Source organism: Perognathus longimembris, chromosome 4 (assembly GCF_023159225.1).
Source record: "Perognathus longimembris pacificus isolate PPM17 chromosome 4, ASM2315922v1, whole genome shotgun sequence".
Lineage (NCBI taxonomy): Eukaryota > Metazoa > Chordata > Mammalia > Rodentia > Heteromyidae > Perognathus > Perognathus longimembris.
The window spans coordinates 61,805,995-61,830,634 of NC_063164.1; the positions used below are offsets into that span (position 1 = coordinate 61,805,995).

General features: G+C 36.4%; 1 protein-coding gene and 1 pseudogene across 2 annotated transcripts in view; both read left to right on the top strand.

The window, feature by feature from the left end:
- The window catches only part of Pla2r1 (phospholipase A2 receptor 1), a 122,004-nt gene that overhangs the window by 84,880 nt on the left and 12,484 nt on the right, over positions 1 to 24,640 (top strand). For both annotated transcript variants that reach the window (XM_048345356.1, XM_048345357.1), the window contains 6 exons: positions 1,098 to 1,162; positions 1,616 to 1,719; positions 3,607 to 3,746; positions 19,598 to 19,715; positions 20,929 to 21,059; positions 22,008 to 22,155. In XM_048345356.1, the coding sequence (XP_048201313.1) occupies positions 1,098 to 1,162; positions 1,616 to 1,719; positions 3,607 to 3,746; positions 19,598 to 19,715; positions 20,929 to 21,059; positions 22,008 to 22,155 (706 nt within the window). The remainder of the gene's footprint in view (positions 1 to 1,097; positions 1,163 to 1,615; positions 1,720 to 3,606; positions 3,747 to 19,597; positions 19,716 to 20,928; positions 21,060 to 22,007; positions 22,156 to 24,640) is intronic.
- On the top strand, positions 3,788 to 8,590 carry LOC125350074 (annotated as a pseudogene).

Below are 24,640 nucleotides of genomic sequence, written 5' to 3' on the forward strand. Positions count from 1 at the left end.
AACAAAAAGAAATGAGAATGAAATTTTTAAATATATAATATCTTCAAATTAGTTTTTTTAGCATATAAAAATTAAGTTACATTTCAATATATATACATATCATGCATACAACACAAATTATTCTGATTTAGGAGTCTCCAAGAAATCTTACTGCTTCTTCTTTTGTATTTAAAGAAGAAATCTCAGTTTCCTGGGTTCTAAGTCCAATATCACATGTTTTAATAAAAGCATGTGCACATTATGTTTTAATTTTATACTCTATTTTTCTTAGATCTATGTGATTAATATTGGCATAAAATTAGTTAAAAACAATATATATATGCATATGCTCTTTTTTTTTAGCTGCCAAACACTGGAACTTAGTAGTATTCCCCTGGCCTATGTTGTGTCTTTTTATTCAAATGATATTGCTGTTGAAAACTTAATAATCAGACCACTACCTGAAACTCAAAATCTTTATCCTATTGATATAGATGTAACATCTACAGTGACCCTGTCTAATCAAGAAGAGAATAAGCCACTAATTTCTATAGTCAGAAAATGAATCCATCTTCTGTTTCACATTATTATATTACTTTTTTCCCCTGCTACTGGGGCTGTAATTCAGTGCTTTAACACTGTTGGTTAGCTTTCTCACTAAAGGCTGGTGCTCTACCACTAGAGCTCCTTTTTTTTTTTTGATGGTTAATTAGAGATAAGAGTCTCACAGAATTTCCTACCCAGGCTGACTTTGAACCATGATGTTCAGATCTCAGCCCCCTGAGTAGCTAGGATTGCTGGCATGAGCCAGCAACAGCCAGTTTATTATATTCTCTTTAATTCATTCATGTAAAGTTAGAAATTTTACTTTTCCTATTGAATAAAACAAATTGTTTTCAGTATTTTACTCCAATTTTCTTCCATAATGAGGAGAGAATATTTTAGAATAATGAAGTTTCTGATTTTCTCAGGATACCAGGTTTTAGTTACTCTTCCTTAGATAATTGGGTAAAATATTAAACACTAGAAAGCAGCAACTCCATTAATCTTAATAGAGGAGAAAAAAGAAGACAAGGAGAATAAATGCTGATGTTTTATTTCTTTCTTCCTTTTAATAGCTATCAAAGTATGGTGCAAATTGGTGGATTGGATTCCAAGAAGAGCAAGCCAAAGATGAAATTCAGTATGAACCTAAATTAATTTGCATTTAATTTTACTTGATAAGTCTTATGTATTGAATGACACGATTTGCTCTTAGTGATTAATTTATTGAATAATCTTCAAACATCATCTTTAATTTATAAATTTGCATTCCCCTGCCCAAAACACGAGTCTGAAGTATATCTCCATGAAATCATGACTAATTTATGCCGTACACATATCCATGCCTTCCAAAATATTCCTCCTGCCATATTAACTTACTTTTATGATGAGAATACAACACGAAATCTATCCTTTCAGAAAATGTTTCCAAATACAATACAGTATTTGTTAACTATAGCTACAATTCTATACATGAGTATTTTCTAAATTTAATAAACGATTAGAGTTTTAATCCATACCCCAGAACTTCTAGAGCAGTGCTGGTGACTAAATATGCCAAATAAGAAGACTAACATTTTTAATTTTCCTACAGTTGGAGTGATGGATCACCAGTAATATACCAGAATTGGGACAGAGGAAGAGAGATATCTGTGAACAATCAGAGCCAGAGATGCGGCTTCATTTCTTCCATAACAGGTTACTTTATTTATTCATATTTGAAATGATAATGAAAACTATTTTTGGAACCTTGAAGTCTCTTTTAGGCATCAGTTCAGTGAGAAGGTTGTTTAGTATTTTTCTTTTCTGTTGACTGTGTGCAGTCTCATTGATTTTGAAGCTTATGGATGGCTATTCTTCTATTTAATCCATTTATTCATGTTTTTTAAAATAACATAGCTAGATAAATCCTTTCTAGTAAACCAAAAATGAGCCCAATGAGACTTAAATAAACCTGTTTTTTTTTAATGCACATTTTAACTTAACTAACATTTGGTAACTGGGAATAGAACTTAAAATGTACACAAACAGCTGTATCAGTGAATATGTAGGTGAAATAAAAATGAAATGTATAAAACCATATAGAGGAATTCAAACAAATGTGAAAGCATTAAAATAACTAAGTCCGGTTTTTGTTTTTTGTTTTTTAAAAAAAACCTTACAAAAACTATTCATTGAGAAATTTTAATGGGGAGCCAGTGTTATATATACCTCCATTTTATAAATTAGCACCCTAATGTCTTTCCTCTTAATAAAACCTTCATTCAATTAACTGCTCTTTTTCTTTTAATTGTTCATTCTTTTAATTGTCCTGGAACTCATTGCTTCTGGCCTTGTGGAAATAGGAACTGTTTGAAGATTGGATTTTAAAACACATTTAGGCTGAAGACCTGTGGTTTGGTGTTTTTTTTTTTAATTATTGTTTGTCAGTGCAGTTTTGATTAAGTTGATTGTCCACTCATATCCACACATATTTTCTAACCAAGTAAAAGATAAAGATGTTGCTTACTTTAACAGATTCCTAAGTATGCTGCACTCCAGGTCAGGATAAGGTTGAACAGAAAAGCAATTCTTGGTAGGAGGATCTCTGTAGAGTTAAGGAAAGGAAAGGAAAAAAGAAAAGAAAAACATGTGGCTAATCAGCTTGCTCTTGCCAGCAGGTGTCACAAGAGCCTGCAGAAAGGGTTGTTTTGTGAGTCTGGGAGAATAGCAGCTAATCTGCATTGAAAATGACAATCCAGCCAACATCTTTTAGATTCCTATTTCTATACTAGAGAACTGAACTTGCCCTTGTAATTTGCATGCATTCTGCTCTGTTCTGGAATTTGTGATGTGAATACTAATAAAATGCATCCAGTAACTGTTATTCTGAAAATAAAGCTCTTCTCAATTAAAGGAAGAAGCTAAGGAGTTGAAGGTGTATCTTATTCAAGACATGTTTATATGTGTTTGTTTTATTTAAGGGTCAATATTGAGAAATGCTCTTTTCTGAGAAATTCCTTATTTTTATCTAAAATGCTTGAAACCAGAAGTACATAAGATTTTAGGGTATTTGAATTTTGGAATATTTGTGTAGGATTTACACAGTTAAGCATCCTTTAAGCATCTGAAATCTGAAATGCCTTGAAATCTAAAACTTTTTAAGCATTGTGTCAGCACTCAGAAAGTTTTTGATTCCAGATTTTGAGAATACAGATGTTCAATCTGTATTTTCTTTTTTTAAAAATCATAAAGTAGATTTCATTGTGCTGTATGGTAGACTCTGCTTCTCTCTGTACATTGAAACTGAATGTTTTAAAACAGAAATATTACTTTATGAAGTATTATTTTTCTGCCCTTGCCAGGTTTTTTTGCATTTGTAAAAAAAAATACATTCTTACAATAATATTAGAATTACAGAGTTGGCACCTTGCCCAGTTAGCTGTTGTTACTAGGGAACACTATAATTAGTAAGCTTTTAGATTGAAAAAGTAAATTATGGAGAGAGAAAAAAACCACAACAGTCCTGAAAAAGAGATCAATAGAGAAACCATACCAACAGTCACCATTGTTTCTAAGGCATTTCTGACCCATTTTCTCCTCCAGGACTTTGGGGAAAAGAAGACTGCTCAATTCCTATGCCTACAGTTTGTAAACGAAAAAAGGCGTGGGTGATCGAGAAAGAAAAAGATACAACAAAACAACATGGAACATGTCCCAAAGGGTGGCTATATTTTAACTATAAGGTAAATTTCCTTTCAAAAAGTTGCCTGTGTTTCCTTTATAGATGCTCACTTTAGGAAGTATTCAGAAAGTAAAGGTGCCTTTAAAAACAAAACTGGGCTGGGAATGTGGCTTAGTGGTAAAGTGCTTGCCTAGTATGCACGAAGCCCTGGGTTTGACTCCTCAGCACCACATAAACAGAAAAAGCCAGAAGTGGTGCTGTGGCTCAAGAGGTAGAGTGCTAGCCTTGAGCAAAAAGAAGCTAAGGACAGTGCTCAGGCCCTGAGTTCAAGCCACAGGACTGGCAAAAACAAAAAAAACTATGACATATAAAGAGGACTTGGAATTTTTTTGTCACAATTTTCAATATTTTTGAGAAGTTTTTTTACTTTGGAACAAGAAGATTTTTGTGACAAAACAAAACAAAAACTTAGAGTAAGATTTGCCTAGTCTCTTCCCCCATGCACACACCCTTTATTTGCCTGCCAGCAAAACTCCTAGCACTTTTGGTTTAAATGCTGAGTGTTAGCCAGTTGAGAGAGACTGAACCTAACTGACCATTCCACGTAAGAGGTCAGGATCAAAGGTCCACAGTGGTCACGTATGTATTTACCTTTACATCCTTTTGGTGTGCTTCATACCATTCCTCACTAATAGACTGTTTTTTTTCCACTGGCATTATCATTCATTACATTGTGGTCACTAGGTGCTGCATCTGTAAATATATGTGTGCAGTGCATATGCACATGTAAATAGGTAAATATTCACATGTATGTACATGTATGTGTCTACAAGCCTGTGTACTCAAGCACTGTTCACATTTGAGCTACAGATTCCATTTTCTCCTCTGTGTGTCTTTCCTTTCTGATAGCAACCTGGGAAGAGCTCTGGCCACCTGTGAATTGACAAAGTAATAACAGCTCGGTCAATGTCATCTCGAGCCTCATAAAGCTGAAGCTTCCATGCAGAATTGAGTTTAAGAAAAAAAAGATTGCCAGTGGGGATATTGTAAACCAGATTTATTATTTCTGATACTGACTTCAATTAAGGCCTAGACTTTCCCTTCACTCCTTATGTATTGTAATAAAATAACTTTATGGGCCTTCAGTGGAACTAATTAAAATGCATCCAAAATTATAATTGTTTAACTCTTAGAGAATTAAAATAACCCAAACTCTCATGTAATTTCATTTGCTGAGATGAAATGGCTCCTCGACTGTACACAACCAATTTTTCATCTAAGTGCTCAGTTATATTGATAGGGTCTTCTCTCCTTTGTGATCTTCCTCTCCATGTTAATCTATGAAATGAAGCCACTTGGGTTCTATTTTAATTTACTGAGCGTACTCTATATATTTGATACTGATTCTTATTTTAATTTTTAATTGTGGTAAATGCACACAATGTCAAATTTATCATCTTAGCCATTTTGAACTACATGGCTCACATTGCTGTACAACCAGTCTCAAAATTCCTTTCTTCTTAAAGAACTAAAATTCTATTATCAAATGATAACTTATTTAATAAGTTACCATATAACTTATTAAAGTTATTAAACATATTAAGTAAAGTTATTAAGTAATAACTTATTAAATAACAACTGTCTATTCTTTCCTCCTCCACTTAACCCTCACCCCTGGCAACCTCCATTTTTTTGTCTCTATGAATTTGACTATTTAAATACCTAAAGTGAAATCACCCTTTTATGACTGGCATGTTTCACCTAGCATTATGCCCTCAGGTTTCTCTTTCCTTCTTGAAGCTGAATAATATTCCATTATATGTATATACCACATTTTGTTTCTCCATTCATCCACTGATAGAAATTCAAGTTTCTTCCACCTCTTGACAAACTGATGTTGCTGGTAGTTTCGTGTACATTTCCCATTTTATTGAATTCCTACGACATACAGAATTTTTATTCTCATTTTTATGTAAGAAGACTGAGGCTTTTTTAATGACTTTCTTGAAAGTTCCCAGTGAATATTTGTCAAGTCAAAATATCAACCTTAAGCTTCTGGATGCTGAATCTGTTTGTCTTACTCTTTCCCTATATCTGCCTCTTCATATTAGAACTTACCATTGCTTCTAACAACTATGAAATACTATGTTTCCGTGAGAATAGCCAAAACCTGATGCAGATCTGAAGCAATGGTACTCATCTAAACGTTCTGAAAAATATTTTACCATTTGTAGATTGCCTTTCAACTTCCTCTATAATGATAATCAAAAGTTTGTAATTTTCATAGCGTTCAATTTATATATTTTTTCTTTTGTTGCTTGTGCTTTTGATATTACACCTAAAACCCATGGATTCTTACCATTTGGCATAAGACGTTCCCTTACATTTCTTCTTAGCATTTCATGGTTTTAGCGCCCATATTTAGATCACTGATCAATTTAGTTTATTCCAGCACGGGTACCGGTTTTTCTCAACTGCTAGATCAAATGCAACCCTATAGAGAGCAGACTCAAAGGAATGCCTAATGCCTATCTCCGTTCCAAATTTCTGGCACAGAGATGGGTAGAACACTGAAGGGAGGACGTAAGGAACGCCCACTAGACCCAACCTTCTAATGGTCCAATCCCACCCCACCCCCTGGGGGCAGAAGCCTTCACATGAGAACTTTCCTAACCACAACACCTATATACACTTTTTCCCCTGTACACACGTAACATTTCATTGGTAAGTTAGGGACGTCAAGAAATGAACAAACGTCTGTAGTTTGACCAAAGCCAAACTGAGGGCAAGGCTGCATGAAGAGCCTGTGTAGCAGACTGGCTGAGACTTGCCCACCACCACCACTCACCCCTGCAATCAGTTCAGCAGTGGTTTTACTCTAAAACCAAGTCTGAGGGTTTTATTTAGTCTGAGGTAGTCAGGCCAAGCCGTGGCTGCCATAGCAACAGCAGCGTTGGGTTCTTGGAACTGGTCAGGGTAGAATTGTGGTCTCGTTGCCTAAAGACAGTAGACCAGGCCAGAATCCCTAAGGTTTTCCATGGGAATCTCTAATGTGTGTAGCTCCTGTTGGATTGATCTCTGTTCTCTTGCTATGTGGAGAAGTTTTCCTTGGGTTAGAAGCTGGCTTTCTGTGAGAAGAGAAAAGCAACTTGCTTTACAGTGCTCTGGACTCATTGAAGAAAAGTGTGAACTACTTGAAAAAGTTACCCTTGTTCAAAAATCATGTGAAGGCTCAGAGTCATCTTCAAAGGCTGCCATCTTTGAGAGGGAGTGGATAGAAACCTAAAGTTTGAAGACAACCTATGAAAAGTGAGCTGGGTCCAAATCTGAACTTGAAAACAAAATATCCTTCCTAGAAAAAGAGCTACAAGGAGAGAAATCTAAACACTCTCAGCAAGATGAATTGCTAGCAGATATTTCACAATAGACCCAGTCCTTAGAAGATAAATCAAAATCAAAGAGTTGAAGCCAAAACAATCTTCAGAATACTTCAAATCAATGAAGCCTATCTTAAGGAAGCAATAACAGAGGCTGTGAATGAAAATTCCCAACTTCAGGAAAAGCAGTAACAGCTTTTACAAGAAACTGAGGTATGGAAAGAACAAATGATTGAAGTTGATAAACAGAAAAGAACATTTGAAAATTCCAAAGTCCAGGCAGAACAAGTTCTAAGGGATAAAGAAAATCACATCAAGTCTCTGACCAAATGATTGCTCAAAATGAAAGACGGGGCTGTGGAGCTTAGAGAAGACATGACAGATGGTGGCAGCTCGGAATTGGGATTGAAGGGTGAACCAGAAAATAGTGCTCCTTTAGCTGATCAGCCACAAGGAGCTTTGAAGAAACAGGTTTATGCTGTTAAGTTAATCGCTTCTTTGAAAACCTTAGAAGGAGGAAGAAACCAAATTTGCGTTCAGTTGTCTGATGTAGCTAAAACAAAGGAAGATCTTAAAAGGTATATTAAACATCTCCAGATTGAACAAGCATCTTTGCAATCAGAAATTGCACAGATCAAGAGTGAAAGTCAGAAGCTTCCACAGAAATTCAAAGTAATGACTGAACCAGACCAACAAAATGTAAGGACACTCTATAGTAAATTAATGGCAGAAAATAAATTACAGGTTAGAGACAAAGGAGAAAGTTTCCAAAGTAGATGAAAAGATCATGTATGCAGCTGAAGAGCTTGACACCTATAGAAAACAAGCCAGAGATCTTGAAGAAGAATTGGAGAGGCCCATTTATTTTTATTAAGAGCAAATTATTCCCCAGGAGAAAAAAAAAACACAGGGTAATTGGTTGGCAGCTTGGATTGCTGAGAAGAATCTCAGTCATTTAAGGAATGAAAATGCTCACAACAGACAAAAATTAACTAAAACACAGTTTAAATTTGAACTTTCAAGAAAAGATCAGTATGTTCTTAATGTTCCAAATGCAGCATTTGGCATAGAACATTGCCCATATGGTCCCTCACCAATGGGTCAGTTTACATCTGAGACAAGAGCTTTGCACTGTCCTCCAAATTATTGGGAGATCTTGATTGGACTCTTGCCTTTGCTTCTAGGAGGAAGATGAATAGGCCCAGGAGGCCCAGGAGGCCCAGGAGGCCCAGATAACCCTCTGGACCACCAGATGAGCAATGAAAGAGGAGAATCAAGTTATAAAGGGTTCACTGATTCTCGTAAATCACCTTTTGACACTGGATCCCTGTCTTGTCCATGCAAACTGGACCAAAGCTTCACAATTGCTATAACATATTCTGCTGCAGCTTTGCCTGTACAAAGGCGAGACAGATGTTACTCTAATTCTGGGAAACTATCTGGACTGAAAGAACTCAGAAGTTTTAATATGCCTTTATCCAAATGGAATAGAGGAGATTGGCCAGTGTCTTCAGATATGGAGTCCAATGGGAATACAAAATAAGATCTTGATAATTCAAATACTCCTGATTCTTTCCATCCTACTGAAAGTGAAGCAGCTGGCTCTAGTTTTGTTTCTCCTATCTGACATCTATTGTTTCTAAAGAGCAGGAGCCCTCCGTTCCATCTGCTTCCTCCAGGAAACATGTACAGAGCTTCCCAAAATTATTTTACACCCAGAGATTTCCCTGGTCCACCACATCCTCCATTCCCAGTGAGAAACATCTACTGGCCAATGGCTTTTCTTCATCATCTCCTGCCCAGGAGCTGGAATTTTCCTTCCTGGCCTCACATTCTGAAAGTAGAAGCTCATTCTCCTCAAGGTTATTCCACCTTCAAATGAACCTGCTACTGAACCTTCAGAACCTCAAGAAACATGACAAAACTTTCTATCACTCTTTAAGAGTCATTTTTACTTAGTTCTCATTTGCTGTTTAAGTAACATCTAATTAAGTGATTATACTCAAAGCTCAATGGAATATGATTTTTGGAATAGTATTTTTCAAATGAAATTTATTTAAATATGAAAAGGATAAGATTATAACAATGTACTATAAGAACATTAGGTGAATGCTCCTCCTCCCCATCTTTTTGTTGGCTGTGGATAAGTGTAACTGAAACTGATAAAATTGAAGTCATGGGTAAGTGGGAACTACTATAGTTTACCAGCTGACTAAAAAGTTGTTAACAGGAGGACTGGAGGCCCAGAAAGAATGGTTTCCAACGATTAAAAAAATGACATAAAAAAAACCTGGGAGGTAACAATGTTAGACCTTACTGTGAAATTCTGAATTAAGTTCAATATTAAGAGATGTGCCTCATTACTCTCCTTTGTCAACTTCATGGGACTAATGTTTGGTATTCGAAAGAACTTACATAGTTATCAAACTAATTACCTTTTAGAATTTTTGGTGTTTGTTTTCTTTTGTTGTTGTTTGTTTGTTTTTGGCCAGTCCTGGGCCTTAGAGTCAGGGCCTGAGCACTGTCCCTGGCTTCTTTTTGCTCAAGGCTAGCACTCTGCTACTTGAGCCACAGTGCCACTTCTGGCCATTTTCTGTATATGTGGTGCTGGGGAATTGAACCCAGGGCTTCATGTATACAAGGCAAGCATTCTTGCCACTAGGCCATATCCCCATTCCACCTTTTAGAACTTTTAAAACTCATCCAAGAATTAAGCATTTTTATCAATGTCTTAGGAATGATTTTTTTCCATTTTGAAAATGTCTTTTAACAATGTAAAAGAAGCTTGACAAGGAATTACCTATGCAGAGAAAGGGAAAATCATCTAAAATGCTTATTCCAGCAGAACTCTGTGTCTGTGTGTTACTCCAGACCTAGAAGTAAACACTGTTTTGCACCATAAAGATTGGAATTAATCAATATGTCATTTTATGTATAATATTTGTATCTTTAAAATAACTCTTTTCTTAATATTTTATTCAAATGGAACATTTTATTGATTTATTCAATGATGTTGGGTATAGGAATACAAAACAAACACAATGCTTTCAGAGCCTACAGATCAGAGGGAAATCTTTAGGAAATCAATGGAAAAAGCAACCATGACTTAAAAGTATAATGTACACTGCCATTTTCTATGGTAACTTGAGTTTCTTCAGCATAATATTCTCCCACTCCACAGCACCTTATGATAAAGTTATACAGTTTACCTGGGCATGGTGGAACCTTCCTGTAATCCTAGCTACCAGAATTAAAGGAGAAGCATCATAGTTATCGGCCAGTCAAGATAAAATTAATGTCGGATCCCATCTGAAAAACAATCAAAACACTTAAAGGATTACATAGCAAGCACAGGCCCAGAATTCAAACCCCAGTGCCACCAACTAAACAGATAAAGAATTAAGGAGCATGGCTCAAGTGGTAGACTTAAGCAAGAGGCCCTAAGTTCAATCTCCAATATCACATGTAGAAAAAGTTACACAACTCTATAAAAATATATGATAGGCCAGGCAACAGTGGCTCATGCCTGCAATCTTAACTACTCAGGAGGCTGAAATATGAGGATCACAGTTGAAAGACAGCTTGGGCAGGAAAAACCATGAGACTCTTATCTCCAGTTAATGACTATCATGGTAGAGTAGACCTGTGGCTTAACTGGCAGGATGCTATCCTTGTGCAAAAAGCTTAGGGACAGTGTTCAGGTCTTAGGTTCAAGCCCTAGGATTAGTACAAAAATTAAAAATTAAATAAAAGTATACATCTCTTTTGTACATATATAATGTGTGTATGTGTGTGTGTGTGTGTGTATTTGTATATACACATACACAGTAGAACCTGAAAGGTCAGAAGTTGTGGATCATTAAAAGAACAAAGAGCCAGGCACCAGTGGCCTGTAATTCTAGCTATTGAGAAAGCTGAGAGCTAAGACAGCAAAGTCCATGAGGCTCTCATCTCCAATTAACTACCAAATAAAGCTAGAAGTAGCTTTATTAGAAGAAGCTGTGGCTCAAGCAGTAGAGCACCAGCCTTGAACAAAAAAGCTAAGGGACATGCTCAGGCCCTGAGTTCAAGTCCTAGTACTAGCAACAAATAAATAAATACATACATAAATATATAAATAGAACAGAGCAGAATATACTAAGGTCTGTGGTGAGTGGAAGTAAGACATTTAAGGAACCAGAGGAAGCAGAGAGAACTGGAATAGAAGGTAAGATCAAAGAAATAGATACAAAGAACATTGTGTAAATGTTTCTGGTTTGTTTCCCAAGAACAATAGGAAGCCCTTGAATAGTTTTTAACAAGAGGAAAATAACTAGGACCAAATTATGAAAATCAACACTCATTCCACCCTACAGTGGCAAGGATATAGTAAGAGTAGGCCAAGGTGAGAAAGGTAAGAGCAGTTTGGTAGCTCCAGCAAAAGTCCAGGCAAAAGTTTAGTAGCTTGGGCTAAGCTGGTGGTTGTAGAGGCCATGGGGCAGTGGGAATACAGAAAGAGCGGTGCTCTTTGAGAAATGAGATGTCAAAATGGTAGCACTAAAAGCATGATGAAGTAAAGGTTTCAGTGGCCCCAGTCTTAGATCAATGTGTGCTGACTGTGCCATTCAATGTTATTAGGAACACTGGGGAAGAGACCAAAATTGGAGGAAAGATCTTGAATTCCATTTCCATTTTTTTTAATTGTAAAACTGATATACAGAGTGGTTACAGTTTCATAATTTAGGCATTGGATACATCTCTTGTACTGTTTGTTACTTCCTCCCTCATTCCCCCCACGCCCCTCCGCCTTTCCTTCCCCCCGCCCCCCGAGTTGTTCAGTAGATTTACACTAAACAGTTTTGCAAGTATTGCTTTTGTAATCATTTGTCTTTTTTACCCTGTGTCTCTCGATTTTAGTATTCCCTTTCAGTTTCCTAGTTCTAATACCTGAATACACGGTTTCCAATGTACTCAGATAGGATACAGAGATAGTGAAGGTACGACCACAGGAAGGGGATACAAGAGGATCATCAAGAGGATGTCTTTCACCTGGAAGAAAACTCAGTTTGCATTGGAGAACCCAAACAGGATAAAGACCCTTGTGAATGTAAATCCATTTTTTTAAAAAGAACTCTTAAAATAGGCTCAGATTGTGTGGTGAGCAGCAACCAGAGTAGAGAGAGCTAACAAAGAATATTGTTCATAAAGTTTACTTGCACATATGAAAATACAATTCTGTTATTAATATGGAGAAGATAACATGACATCCTACATAATTTCATAGAAAAGTCCATTCTGTGCATATTAGGTAACATAATGAATTCTACTGAATAATCAACAAAAAATAGTCTCTAAAGTAAACATAATTGTCTGCATACTGAAAAAATAGTCAATATGTTTAATGAAATTAACAGCAAGATAAACTTAGAAAGCAGACTACTCAGTAAAATTTTAATTTGTCATTGAAATCAGTTATTTTATAATATGTCTCAAAAGTGTTACATCTGATTTTAGATAATCAATCTCTTGTTTAATGTGTACTTAAAATAAAGGTAATCTTAATAGCAAAGAAAAAGAAATGATAAAATAATGGCATTCACAGGGAAATGGTCAGATCTTGAATGAATAATGTTGAGCGAGACAAGCCTAGAACACAGAGGACAAAGGCACATGGTCTCCCTGATATGTGGTTGTTGGAGTGGGAGGGGAGAACAGTAGAGATCATGTCTGTAAAATAACAAACTTCTTTTCAAATAGTATTTCTACATATTTTGGTCAGAGACTTTACATCATGTCTCTAAAACCAAACAATTACTAAATAAACATAAAAAGGTCTAGGATAGACCTGCCAGGAGCACAATAGCTCAACAGCTACTTACATATGATTATATAAGATGAGGCTAAGCAAAATGAACTCCAAGAGATGGAAACAGGAGGATTTTACTGTTGTCATTATGTTTAATATACTAGGTGAATTTCCTTTCATGTACCCCCTGTGGTCACTGTATATGATTCTGTACACTGGATATTGTATATATGCTTATCTGAACTGGGGAAGGGAAAGAAAAAGGAAGGAGGGTGTAACAAATATGACAAGAAATGTACTCACTACCTTATTACATAACTATACCCTCTCTGTACATCACCTTATCAATAAAATTTAATTTTTAAAAAAAGAGGATCATCAATAATAAAGCTACGGTTTCACATCGCATGTTGAAAGTAATTACAATGGTGATATAACAGTCATTTCCATAACATGGAGTTCATTTCACTTAGCATCATCTTTTGTGTTCATAAGGGTATAGCTATTGGTCTCTTGTGATCCTCTGCTGTGACTAGCCAAAACCTGTGCGAATTATTCCCTATGAGGGAGACTATAGAGTCCATGTTTCTTTGGGTCTGGCTCACTTCACTTAGTATAATTTTTTCCAAGTCCTTCCACTTCCTTACAAATGGGGCAATGTCATTCCTTCTGATAGAGGCATAAAATTCCATTGTGTATATGTACCACATTTTCCTGATCCATTCATCTACTGAGGGGCATCTGGGTTGGTTCCAAATTCTAGCTATGACAAATTGTGCTGCGATGAACATTGTTGTGCTGGTGGCTTTAGTGTGTACTTGTTTGTGGTCTTTTGGGTAGATGCCCAAAAGTGGGGCTGCTGGGTGATAGGGGAGCTCTATGTTTAACCTTCTGAGGAATCTCCATACCGCTTGCCAGAGTGGCTGAACCAGTTTACATTCCCACCAACAATGAAGTAGGGTTGCCTTTTGGCCACATCCCCTACAACATTTGTCATTGTTAGTTTTCTTGATATAGGACATTCTTACTGGGGTGAGATGGAATCTCAATGTTGTTTTGATTTGCATTTCTTTTATGGCCAGTGATGTAGAGCACTTTTTCATATGTCTCTTGGCCATTCTCATTTCCTCATCAGAGAAGTCTCTTTTTAAGTCTTTAGCCCACTTTTTGAGGGGGCTATTGGTTCTTTGCAGGTTTGTTTTGGAGGAATGTAATTTTTTTAGTTCTGCATGTATTTTAGATATGAGGCCTTTGTCCATTGTATGGCTGGTAAAGATCTTTTCCCAATCTGTGGGCTTTCTGTTTATCTTGCGAGCTATGTCCTTTGCCCTGCAGAAGCTCTGCAGTTTGATGCAGTCTCATTTGTCCATCCTTTCTTTGATTTGTTGCATTTCTGGGTCTTTGTTAAAGAAGTTCCGTCCTGTGATAAGGAGCCCAAGTGTTTCTCCTACTCCTTCCTTTAGTATTTTCAGGGTATCTGTTTTAATTTTGAGGTCTTTGATCCATTTGGAATTGATTTTGGTGCAGGGTGATATATATAAGGATCTAGTTTTAGTTTGTTACATGTGTTGAACCAGTTTTGCCAGCACCATTTGTTAAAGAGGTTGTCTTTCTTCCATCCTATTTTTTTAGCTCCTTTATCAAAGATTAAGTAGGCATAGTTCTGTGGGTTCATTTCTGGGTCTTCCGTTCTGTTCCATTGGTCTTCAGGCCTGTTCCGGTGCCAATACCAAACTGTTTTTATTACTATAGCTTTATAATGCAGCTTGAAGTTGGGTATTGTAATTCCTCCAGCACTGTTCTTTCTGCTTAGGATTGTTTTTCCTATTCTGTGTCTTTTTTGTTCCATATAAATTTCTGGATTGCTTCCTCAATTTCATTAAAAAATTGTGTTGGGATATTAATGGGCATTGGATTGAATTTGTAGAAAGCCTTTGGCAATATTGCCATTTTGATTATATTAATCTTCCCAATCCAGGAGCATGGGAGGTTTTTCCATTTCTTTAGTTCTGCCTTAATTTCATTTTTCATGTTTTTAAAGTTCTCATCATAGAGGTCTTTCACTTCTTTCATTAAGGTTATTCCTAGGTATTTTATGTTTTTTGAGGCTATTGCAAAAGGAGTTGCTTTCCTGATTTCAGCCTCAGCATTCAGGTCATTAGCATATAGGAATGCCATTGATTTTTGAGGATTTATTTTATATCCTGCAACTTTGCCAAAGTTTTGGATCAGCTCTAGTAGCTTGGGAGTAGAGTCTGTGGGGTTCTTTAGGTATAGGATCATGTCATCTGTGAAAAGAGAAAGTTTAACTTCATCTTTTCCTATTTGGATCCCCTTTATATTTTCTTCTTGCCTAATTGCTCTGGCTAGGAATTCTAGTACTATGTTGAAGAGAAGGGGAGAGAACTGACATCCCTGTCTTGCTCCTGATTTTAAAGGGAATGGCTTTAGTTTTTCACCATTTAGAATTATACTTGATGTTGGTTTGTCATAGACTGCCTTTATTTTATTCAGGAGTGTTCCCTGGAATCCCAGTTTTTCCAGGGCTTTTAGCATAAATGGGTGTTGGATTTTATCGAATGCCTTTCCGCATCCAGAGATATAACCATGTGGTTCTTTACCTTGCTCCGGTTGATGTGGTGGATTACATTAATTGACTTGTGTATATTGAACCAACTTTGCATCCCTGGGATGAATCCAGTTTATCATGGTGTACGATTTTTTTGATGACCTGTTGAAGTCGATTGGCCAGAATTTTGTTGAGAATTTTTGCATCTATGTTCATCAGGGAAATCGGTCTATAGTTCTCTTTCCATGATGAGTCCCTGCCTGATTTTGGGACGAGGGTTATACTGGCTTCATAGAATGTGTCTGGTAGTGAACTTTCTCTTTCTATTTCATTGAAGAGTTTGAGAAATATTGGTATGAGTTCTGTTTTGAAGGCCTTGTAGAATTCTGCTGTGAATCTGTCTGGACCTGGGCTTTTCTTGGATAGGAGATCACTTATTGCTGTTTCTATTTCAAAGCTAGATATGGGTCTGTTCAGAAGGTTTAAATCTTCATGGTTGTGTTTGGGGATATCAATTTTTTTCTAGGAAATCATCCATTTCTTCCAGGTTCTCGAATTTGTTGGCATGAAGGTTTGCAAAATAGTCCCTTATTGTGTTCTGAATTTCTGTTGTTTCTGTGGTGATGTTACCTGTTTCATCTCTGATCTTGTTTATCTGGGTTTGCTGCTTTTGTTTTTTGGTCAGGTTTGCTAGGGGTCTGTCTATCTTGTTAATTTTTTCAAAGAACCAATTCTTTGTTTTGTTGATTCTTTTGATGGTTTTTTTGTCTCTAATTCATTTAATTCTGATTTGATTTTAATTATTTGCTTCCATTTGTTGACTTGGGGTTTGGCTTGTTGTTCTCTTTCGAGGAGATTAAGGTGCTTCCTTAAGTTGTTGAGTTGCTGTTTCTCCAGTTTGTTGATGTAGGCACTCAGAGATATAAATTTCCCTCTGAGTACTGCCTCTGCTTTGTCCCAAAGGAGCTGGTACTTTGTGTACTCATCTTGATTGAATTCCATAAACATTTGAATTTCTTTTCTAATTTCTTCAATGACCCACTGATGGTTCAGCAGTGTGTTGTTTAGTCTCCATGTATTGTAGGATTTTCTATGGTGGCTGTTTGAGTTGAGCTCTAATTTTATTCCATTGTGGTCTGAGAGAATGCAGGGAATGGTTTTGATACTTCTGAATTTGTACAGATTTTCTTTGTTCCCTAAGATGTGATCTATTTTGGAGAATGTTCCATGTGCTGCCGAAAAGAATGTGTATTCAGTTGTTGCTGGATGGAATATTCTGTAGATGTCGGTTAAGTCTAGTTGGTCTATGCAGTTGTTTAGTTCTGTGGTTTCTTTATTCAGTTTTTGGTGTGTTCATATGTCCAGAGGTGATAATGGAGTGTTAAAGTCCCTAACTATCAATGTGTTTGGGTCTATTAGTGTTTTTCCATTTCCAAATGTTGAGCTAGAAATGATTCTACACATTGAACAGTTTTATATTAAAAACTCATTTTTTTTAAAAAACTCATTTTAATACAGGTTCTTAATTCACAATTATGATTAGAAACACATTAAATTAGATGGCACTTTGCAAATTAGTAAGTAAACAATTTAACATTAAGGATGCTGTACTTCATCCTGCTGCTTTGACTTAATTATTATTATCACTATTCAGCATCATAAGCATGATTTTTGAAACAATGAAGTTGTGGTAGTTGGAGACCATACTTTCACTGTCATGCTAGTAAACCTTGGATGATGGAAATGTGCACAGAGGTGGAGGGAGCAGGGGGGGAGTGTTTATTGAGCTAACTGAACCAATGAGGTTCATTGGTATTTATGAATGGCTCATTAGAGGGACTATCTGAACACAAGGTGAATTTGCATTAAATGATAAGACTTCCTAATTATTCGTGTGCAACTCTTTGGAAATTGTAATTAGAAGAAATAGACAAAGTGAAAAGGAACAGATAAAAGGGTAGTTGTTATAAAATTAAACTCCTTTAAAGCTAATTCAGTTTCTTTCTGAAGCAAACAAGGAGAAAGAGACCAGAAGAATTGAAATGCATTTCCTCTCTTGATTGGTACCTCAACTTTCAACAAGATCAAAGTTTCTCTTTTTATCCTAAAAGAAGTGAGAAATCCCTGGCAGACTTAAACTAAAGAATTACATGTCTGGTCTGCCTTTTGAAAAGAAGTATCTTGGCACTAACATTTGGGGTTGGATAACTCTTTGACCTGAGCTGAACTTTGTTGAGAGCTTAGCATTCCTGGTAAACCTACTGATGTGAAAAACAACTATCTCTTTAGTTGTAACAACCAAAAAATGTCTCTAAACATTGTCAAAATATCCCATAAGGGGAAAAAATTGCCTTGTGTGAGAACCAACAGATGAAATCAAGAATGTTTGAGAGTGCTATTTTATAACTAAATGTAATGGGTTTGCATCTCCATGAATGCAGTCAAAAAGCACAGCTAGAACGTAAGATGGAAAAATCTTTATCATCTGCAGTGGTTAAGAAGAGCACTGGGCTGATTTCCAAAAAGCAATTCTTTCCCTAAGGAACAAAAGCAGTGTGGTTTTATTGGAGAATTTATACAAAGTCATACAGAAAAGCACTTTTAAGGGCAGACATTTATGAGCATGCTCAGCCTGAGGTCAGAGAAAGGCATCTTTCTACAAGACATTCTGGGCACATTCAGTTTCAGGATCACAAAAAAATGGAGGCCACAAATGAGTTAAATCATTCTAGACACCCCAAAGAATGAGGGTATCTTGGTAATTCTTGGTTGGGTTTTCTTAAGTTTTCTCCAAAAATCTTAACTGAAACAAAAGAAAAGGACACTTTGAAGGTACTTTAATGTAGGAGTTTGCCCCTAAATGTATCTGCTTCACTTAGCAGCTAACAACCTGAAAACCATTCAAGGGTCTATAGTTTTAAATTTTGTTCCATAAATACTTACTAAGGATCTTCTCTGATGTGATATTCAAGAGACATTAGACTTAGTCTCCTCCATTTAAGGAATTTATAATGATAAAGAAGAGGTGGGAAGCTGACAAATTTAGAAATTAAAGAATTAAGATGCCAGCCACTGGGGCTCACAAGTATCTGTAATCCTAACTATTCAGGAGGCTGACATCTGAAAATTGTGGTTCAAAACAAGCCCAGGCAAGAAAGTTTATAAAGCTCTTATCTCCAATGAACCATAACTTGGAATTATTCTATAAATAGGATTTTCTCCATAGTACAAAATTGGGATTTGGCCTATCAATGGCCAACCTTGGCTATCTATGTTCATAAATGAGCAAATTAGGCATGAGAGATGAATCCTAGTAAATCCCAAGTGGAAAATCCTTTGCATTTACGTAGTCTCTGACTTCTCTAGCACTTTGTTCAATCTGTTATAGTCTTTCTCTTCTATCTTTTCCTCCTCTAGTCTAACTCCTTTTGATCCTACCAATGTGTTTAAATTTCCCTGTGTTCTGGAGTGGGGAGGAAAGCTTATCTTCATACCACTCCTGCATAGTTCTTTTCCCACCTCACATAAAGAAACATTTACAGACAGGAACCTCTCCTGAATAAGAATCACCTCTGCAAATCTTACAGCCTATCTCTGCATCTTTTGATAGCATTGATGGCCAACCTTCTTCTCTGTTTCTCCTTCCTCCTAGGATTCCTAAGTCCTGCCCTTATTTCTCCTCCAAGTGGGCTCGTTTTCCCCCCTTTCTTGGCTCTTCCTAAGACACTGACTGACCAAATGGCTGACTGAGCACTTAATAAATTCAACTACCTACCCGAAGTGATTTAATATTTCCTCCTACTTAAAGTGAGGAAGTGTGTGCTTGTAAGTAAATTGTAGTGAAGCCCTCATTGCTCCTCATAGATTTCTTTGGGGAATGAAATCTGCCACTGTAAACTTTGCAAGTGGACTAGCTCTGTTTTAGGATCTACAGAGCAGACTTCTACAAAATATCCTTGATTCTGTCTTGTCTAATGTGAATGCAGACAAGTCACTAATTTGCCCTGAAAGCTGCACTTGTTAAGATTACTTTGGTGCCTTTGAAGCAGTTGAGCAGAGGGGGAGGGTTTTTGTCTAATGCAAAATGTATTTTTTTCTAGGCTGATCTTGCATGTTTGTGGGAAAATTTTAATTCACTTACAAACATATAAGAGTAAACACTACTCTGTGGTTTTTGATAGTGCTTTTTGGTGAGGATCCCCAAAGACCAGAGCAATCTTAAGAACTGGACTGGAGCTCGTGATTTCTGTATTGAAAATGGAGGGACACTGGTCACCATTGAAAGTGAAGTGGAACAAGGTAGAGTACTAAGTGTTCAACCAAAAGAACCATTCCTAATATGAAAATATTCCATAATTCCTAGCATTTCTAAGTCAACAGAAAAAATGTCGTATTCCTAATGACATAAATTTTCAGTTTGACCTATATGATTTTATGTCATAAAATCTATTAAAGTTAGTTCACTGTGTTGTTCATAAATTTCTGGGTTTTGCAGGACTTGATTTCACCAGTGACAGTGGAAAGATCAGGATTTAATCACAATCTATATTTCCGAACAGCTAAAAAAAATCTTGTCTACTATATGTACCTGTTAAAATTTTTTAGATCTCTGTATATTTGCCTGTATACCTTAATTTGATATTGGTGCAATTACATATTTTTATTTGTTTAGATAAATCTTCTTTTGGAAGAGCTACAGATGCAGTTCAGTGGTAGGGCACTTGCCTAGGAAGTGCAGCACCCTGAGTTTGATTCTTAGCACCAACAAAACAGAAAAAAATATATATGCATATATATTGTTCAGAAAAATATTGAACAAGCACTGGAAAATGTTTTGTTCATGATCTGAAAATATCTCAGGTTATCCAGCTAATTCTCAATTTAAACTGAAACAAAAATGAAAGAAATTGCATTACCTTAACAAGAACAAAGCAAAAATTCCTACAGAAGATTCATAATTAAATTTTGCTGCCATTTAAATAAAATCATAGCTGGGGCTGGGAATATGGCCTAGTGGCAAGAGTGCTTGCCTCATATACATGAAGCCCTGGGTTCGATTCCCCAGCACCACATATATAGAAAATGGCCAGAAGGGGCGCTGTGACTCAAGTGGCAGAGTGCTAGCCTTGAGCAAAAAGAAGCCATAGACAGTGCTCAGGCCCTGAGTCCAAGCCCAGAACTGGCAAAAAATAATAATAATAATAAAATAAAATAAATAAATAAAATCATAGCTATAAACAGAATTTGACAGTTACTCAAATGGTTTCTTTAGTATTTTTTTTGCCAGTCCGGGGGCTTGAACTCAAGGCCTGAGCACTGTCCCTGGCTTCTTTTTGCTCAAGGCTAGTACTCTGCCACTTGAGCCACAGCTCCACTTCTGGCTTTTTCTATATATGTGGTGCTCAGGAATCAAACCCAGGGCTTCATGTGTACAAGACGAGCACTTTACCATTAGGCCATATTCCCCAGCCCTCTATAGTATTAAATTAAATAATGCATTTCTATTTTTCAGCCTTCATTACTATGCATCTTTTTGGCCAGACAACTAATGTGTGGATAGGGTTACAAGATGATGATTATGAAAGATGGCTCAGTGGAAAGCCTGTGGTATATTCTAACTGGTCTCCATTTGATGTAATAAATGTAAGCTTTAAGATTCATTTTTTTTCTTACTTATTGTCAAAGTGATGGACAGAGAGGTTACATTTTCATACGTTAGGTCTGGGTACATTTTTTGTACTGTTTGTTACTTCCTCCCTCATTCCTCCCTCCCACCTCCCCCTTTCTCTCTCCCCCCATGAGTTGTTCAGTTGGTTTACACCAAATGGTTTTGCAAGTATTGTTTTGGAGTCATTTGTCTTTTTATCCTTTGTCTCTTGATTTTGATATTCCCTTTCATTTTCCTAGTTCTAATACCAGTATATACAGTATCCAGTGTACTCAGATGAGATACAGTGATAGTGCAGGTACAACTACAGGAAGGGGATACAAGAGGATCATTAACAATAGAAGCTACAGTTTCACATGGCATGTTGAAAGTAATTACAACAGTAATATAACAGTCATTTCCATAACATGGAGTTCATTTCATTTAGCATCATCTTATGTGTTCATAAGGGCATAGCTATTAGGCTCTTGTGATCCTCTGCTGTGACAGCCTAAACCTGTGCTAATTATTCTCTATGAGGGAGACCATACAGCCCATGTTTCTTTGGGTCTGGCTCAATTCACTTAGTATTATATTTTCCTAAGATTCAATTTTTAAAAATCATGTAATAAGAGATCTTATGCAAGCCTTGATTACTAAAGCTTTGTTCTTTCTATATTCTGTTGTTTATTTGTTTACTAGTATATGAATTTTTAATAATGCAATTTCATATATTTTTCATGTGTTTTTCATAAGTGTAATTATTCATCATAATGTTTCTTTATTTTAAAGTCATAACATGATTTATGAATTGTTTTATTAAGTGTAAGTAAGGTAATGTTAGTATTTTAATTTAAAAGTCTATGTCCTAAACAAAAATTTCAGTATTACAATTATATGTTACATGTTAACAGTATTTTTATAACATGTGTATTCTATTAAAGATTCCAAGTCACAGCACCGCTGAACTTCAAAAGCACATTCCTCTCTGTGCCCTTCTATCAAGTAATCCTAACTTTCATTTCACTGGAAAATGGTACTTTGATGACTGTAAAAAAGAAGACTATGGGTTTGTTTGTGAAAGAATTCAGGGTAAGAAATACTGGGGTGCTTATTGTTTTCATTTCCTTGGCCCATTCTTATCTTCCTTATTTGTTCTATGCAGCTGTATAACAAAGAGATTCACAGCTAACTGTGTGAGACGCTTGTTGTTTGATTTTATATACATGTGCTCACCTAATCTCCACTCCCCTAGGGCTATGTCTTTTAGTTGTCTTCTAAGGACTGTTGGGGCCACTTAGCTGATGACCAAGTTTGTGGTCCACTTTTAGTCTCATACAGTATCTTTATTGTTTTGTTTTGGGATTACTTAACTATATATTAGTCTGTTTTCCAATAGTATAATGGAGTTTGTGGACTAACATACAAAAATAACAACAACAACAACTTTGTTTTGGCTCAGCTTCTTGCCTGAAGTCAAGGGCCCTCATCAATGATGGTTCTCTTCTTAGCAGAGTCCCAAGGTGACAAAGGGCATCACATGGCAAGAAATAGGAGTTCCTGTGGGTGTCTCTTTTAGTCAGTCTCCCCTTCTCATAAAGCCACTAATCTTCAATCATGGGGGCTCCACCCTGATCTATTTATCTAATCCTAATCAATCCCCAAAGGTCCTACCTCTAAAACATATTCCGATTAGGTTTCCACCCTCTAAATACCTCAAAATAAGGATTAAATTTCAACACATAACTGTTTGGGGGACACATACAAATTAGATCTAAACCATAGCAGAGTCTATTGAGGTAAGATTTTTAAAGTCACCAAGAAAATGTTGTAAAAGAATCAAGAAAACCACCAAGAGTCAGCAACTTATGCCTATCCTATAATCCTAGTCACTCAGGAGGATGAGATTTGAGGATCACAGTTCAAAGATAACCTAGGCAGGAGAGTCCTTGAGACTCCAATTAATCAACAACAACAACAAAAACCCAGAAGTGGTGGTGTGGCTCAAGTGGTAGAGCACTCTAGTTTTGAGCACAAAAGCTCAGATACAGCAACCAGGTCCTGATTTCAAGCCCCAGTTCCAGCACAATAATAATAATAATAACAAACAATCAATCAAGAAAACCAACTCATATGTGACTTGATCTCTGTAGCAAATACTTTATTTTAGCCCTGATAGATAAACCTCATTCCCCAATGATTTCTGGTGTGAAATACCAAATTCATATGTATTACAGATTTCCATCACAATAATTAGGTACTTGAAATGATCAGTTTATGAGACAAGGTTTATATTGGTTCATAGTCTTAGAGGTTTCAGTCCCTGAAACTGGTCCTACTGATTTTGGACTGTGGAAATACAATACCCAGGTAGGAACATGTAGTAGAGCAAAACCCCTCACCTTATGGCCAGGAGGCAAAAAGAAAGGAAGAGGAAGCATTGTGGGGTCCCACAGTCTTCTTTGAAGCATGCTTTTAATGACCCTAAGCCCTCAAACTAGCCTCAAACTCTTAAAGATTCTACTCCCTCCTATCAGCACTATATTGTAATACAAGGGCTTTGGGGAGATATTTATATCCTAATCATGGCAGCTTACTATCACAAATAGCAAATGGGAGTTCATGAGCAGTGTCCAATACCGTGTGGATGACCTTGAGTAATAAGAAGTAGAATAATGACCACAGCCATTGCATTGACCTAGTTCTCTACTATACTGAGGAGACCATAGTTTGTGTCTGGGGAAGATGGGAACTCTGGGCAGCCTAGCATATGTATGCTTACTTGGAATATGAGTTCAATTTTTATTTTTGGTATCATATGCCTATAAACCCTTTAGTATAGCATCAAACCCATCCTCAGAAACAGTTCCAGAGAAGCTCCATTTCTGCTTCTCAGAACTTAAGGATGCATAATAAGTATCAAACTAAAAGAGTAGGTCTTTAATAGTAATATGGGAAGAGAACTGCCTTGTAGTGAAAAGAATGATATCTGTAAAACATGTACTAGCACACTCATAATGACACACTGGCACATTGCCTTGGGTTTATGAACATTGTGCTATAAAATCTTCAAGACAATTCTATAAAATAGGACAAAGTCTCCCCATTTCATAGATAAAGAATTTAGGCTTAGGAAAGTAACACATAAGATCTCTCAGTTAAATACTGTGATTCTATTCTACTAGTATGATTTTGATCTCTTCTGAAGTGTTATTTTTCTGATCTTTTGGGTTCTCTGATATATGGGAACTAAAAACAGATATCCCTAGGAAGACAGTATAGAGAAGTGGTAGAGAAAGCACAAGCAGTGGAGTGTCCACCCCATATAGATACCCACCCACATCTGTAAGTAAGCTTCAGTCAATTACTTATCTTCTATGAACTTTGATATCAGCAGCTATAAAATAAAGTAATAACAATTTCCCATATATTATATGCCTACATAATGCTTAGCACAATTCCCCGTGTATGTTTAACAAATAATAGTGTTTTTAAATTATTATTTCTGAAAAGTGTCATTGAACTTATTGTTGCAGATTATAGTGAATTCCAAGTTCTGTTTCTCTTCTATGTCTAG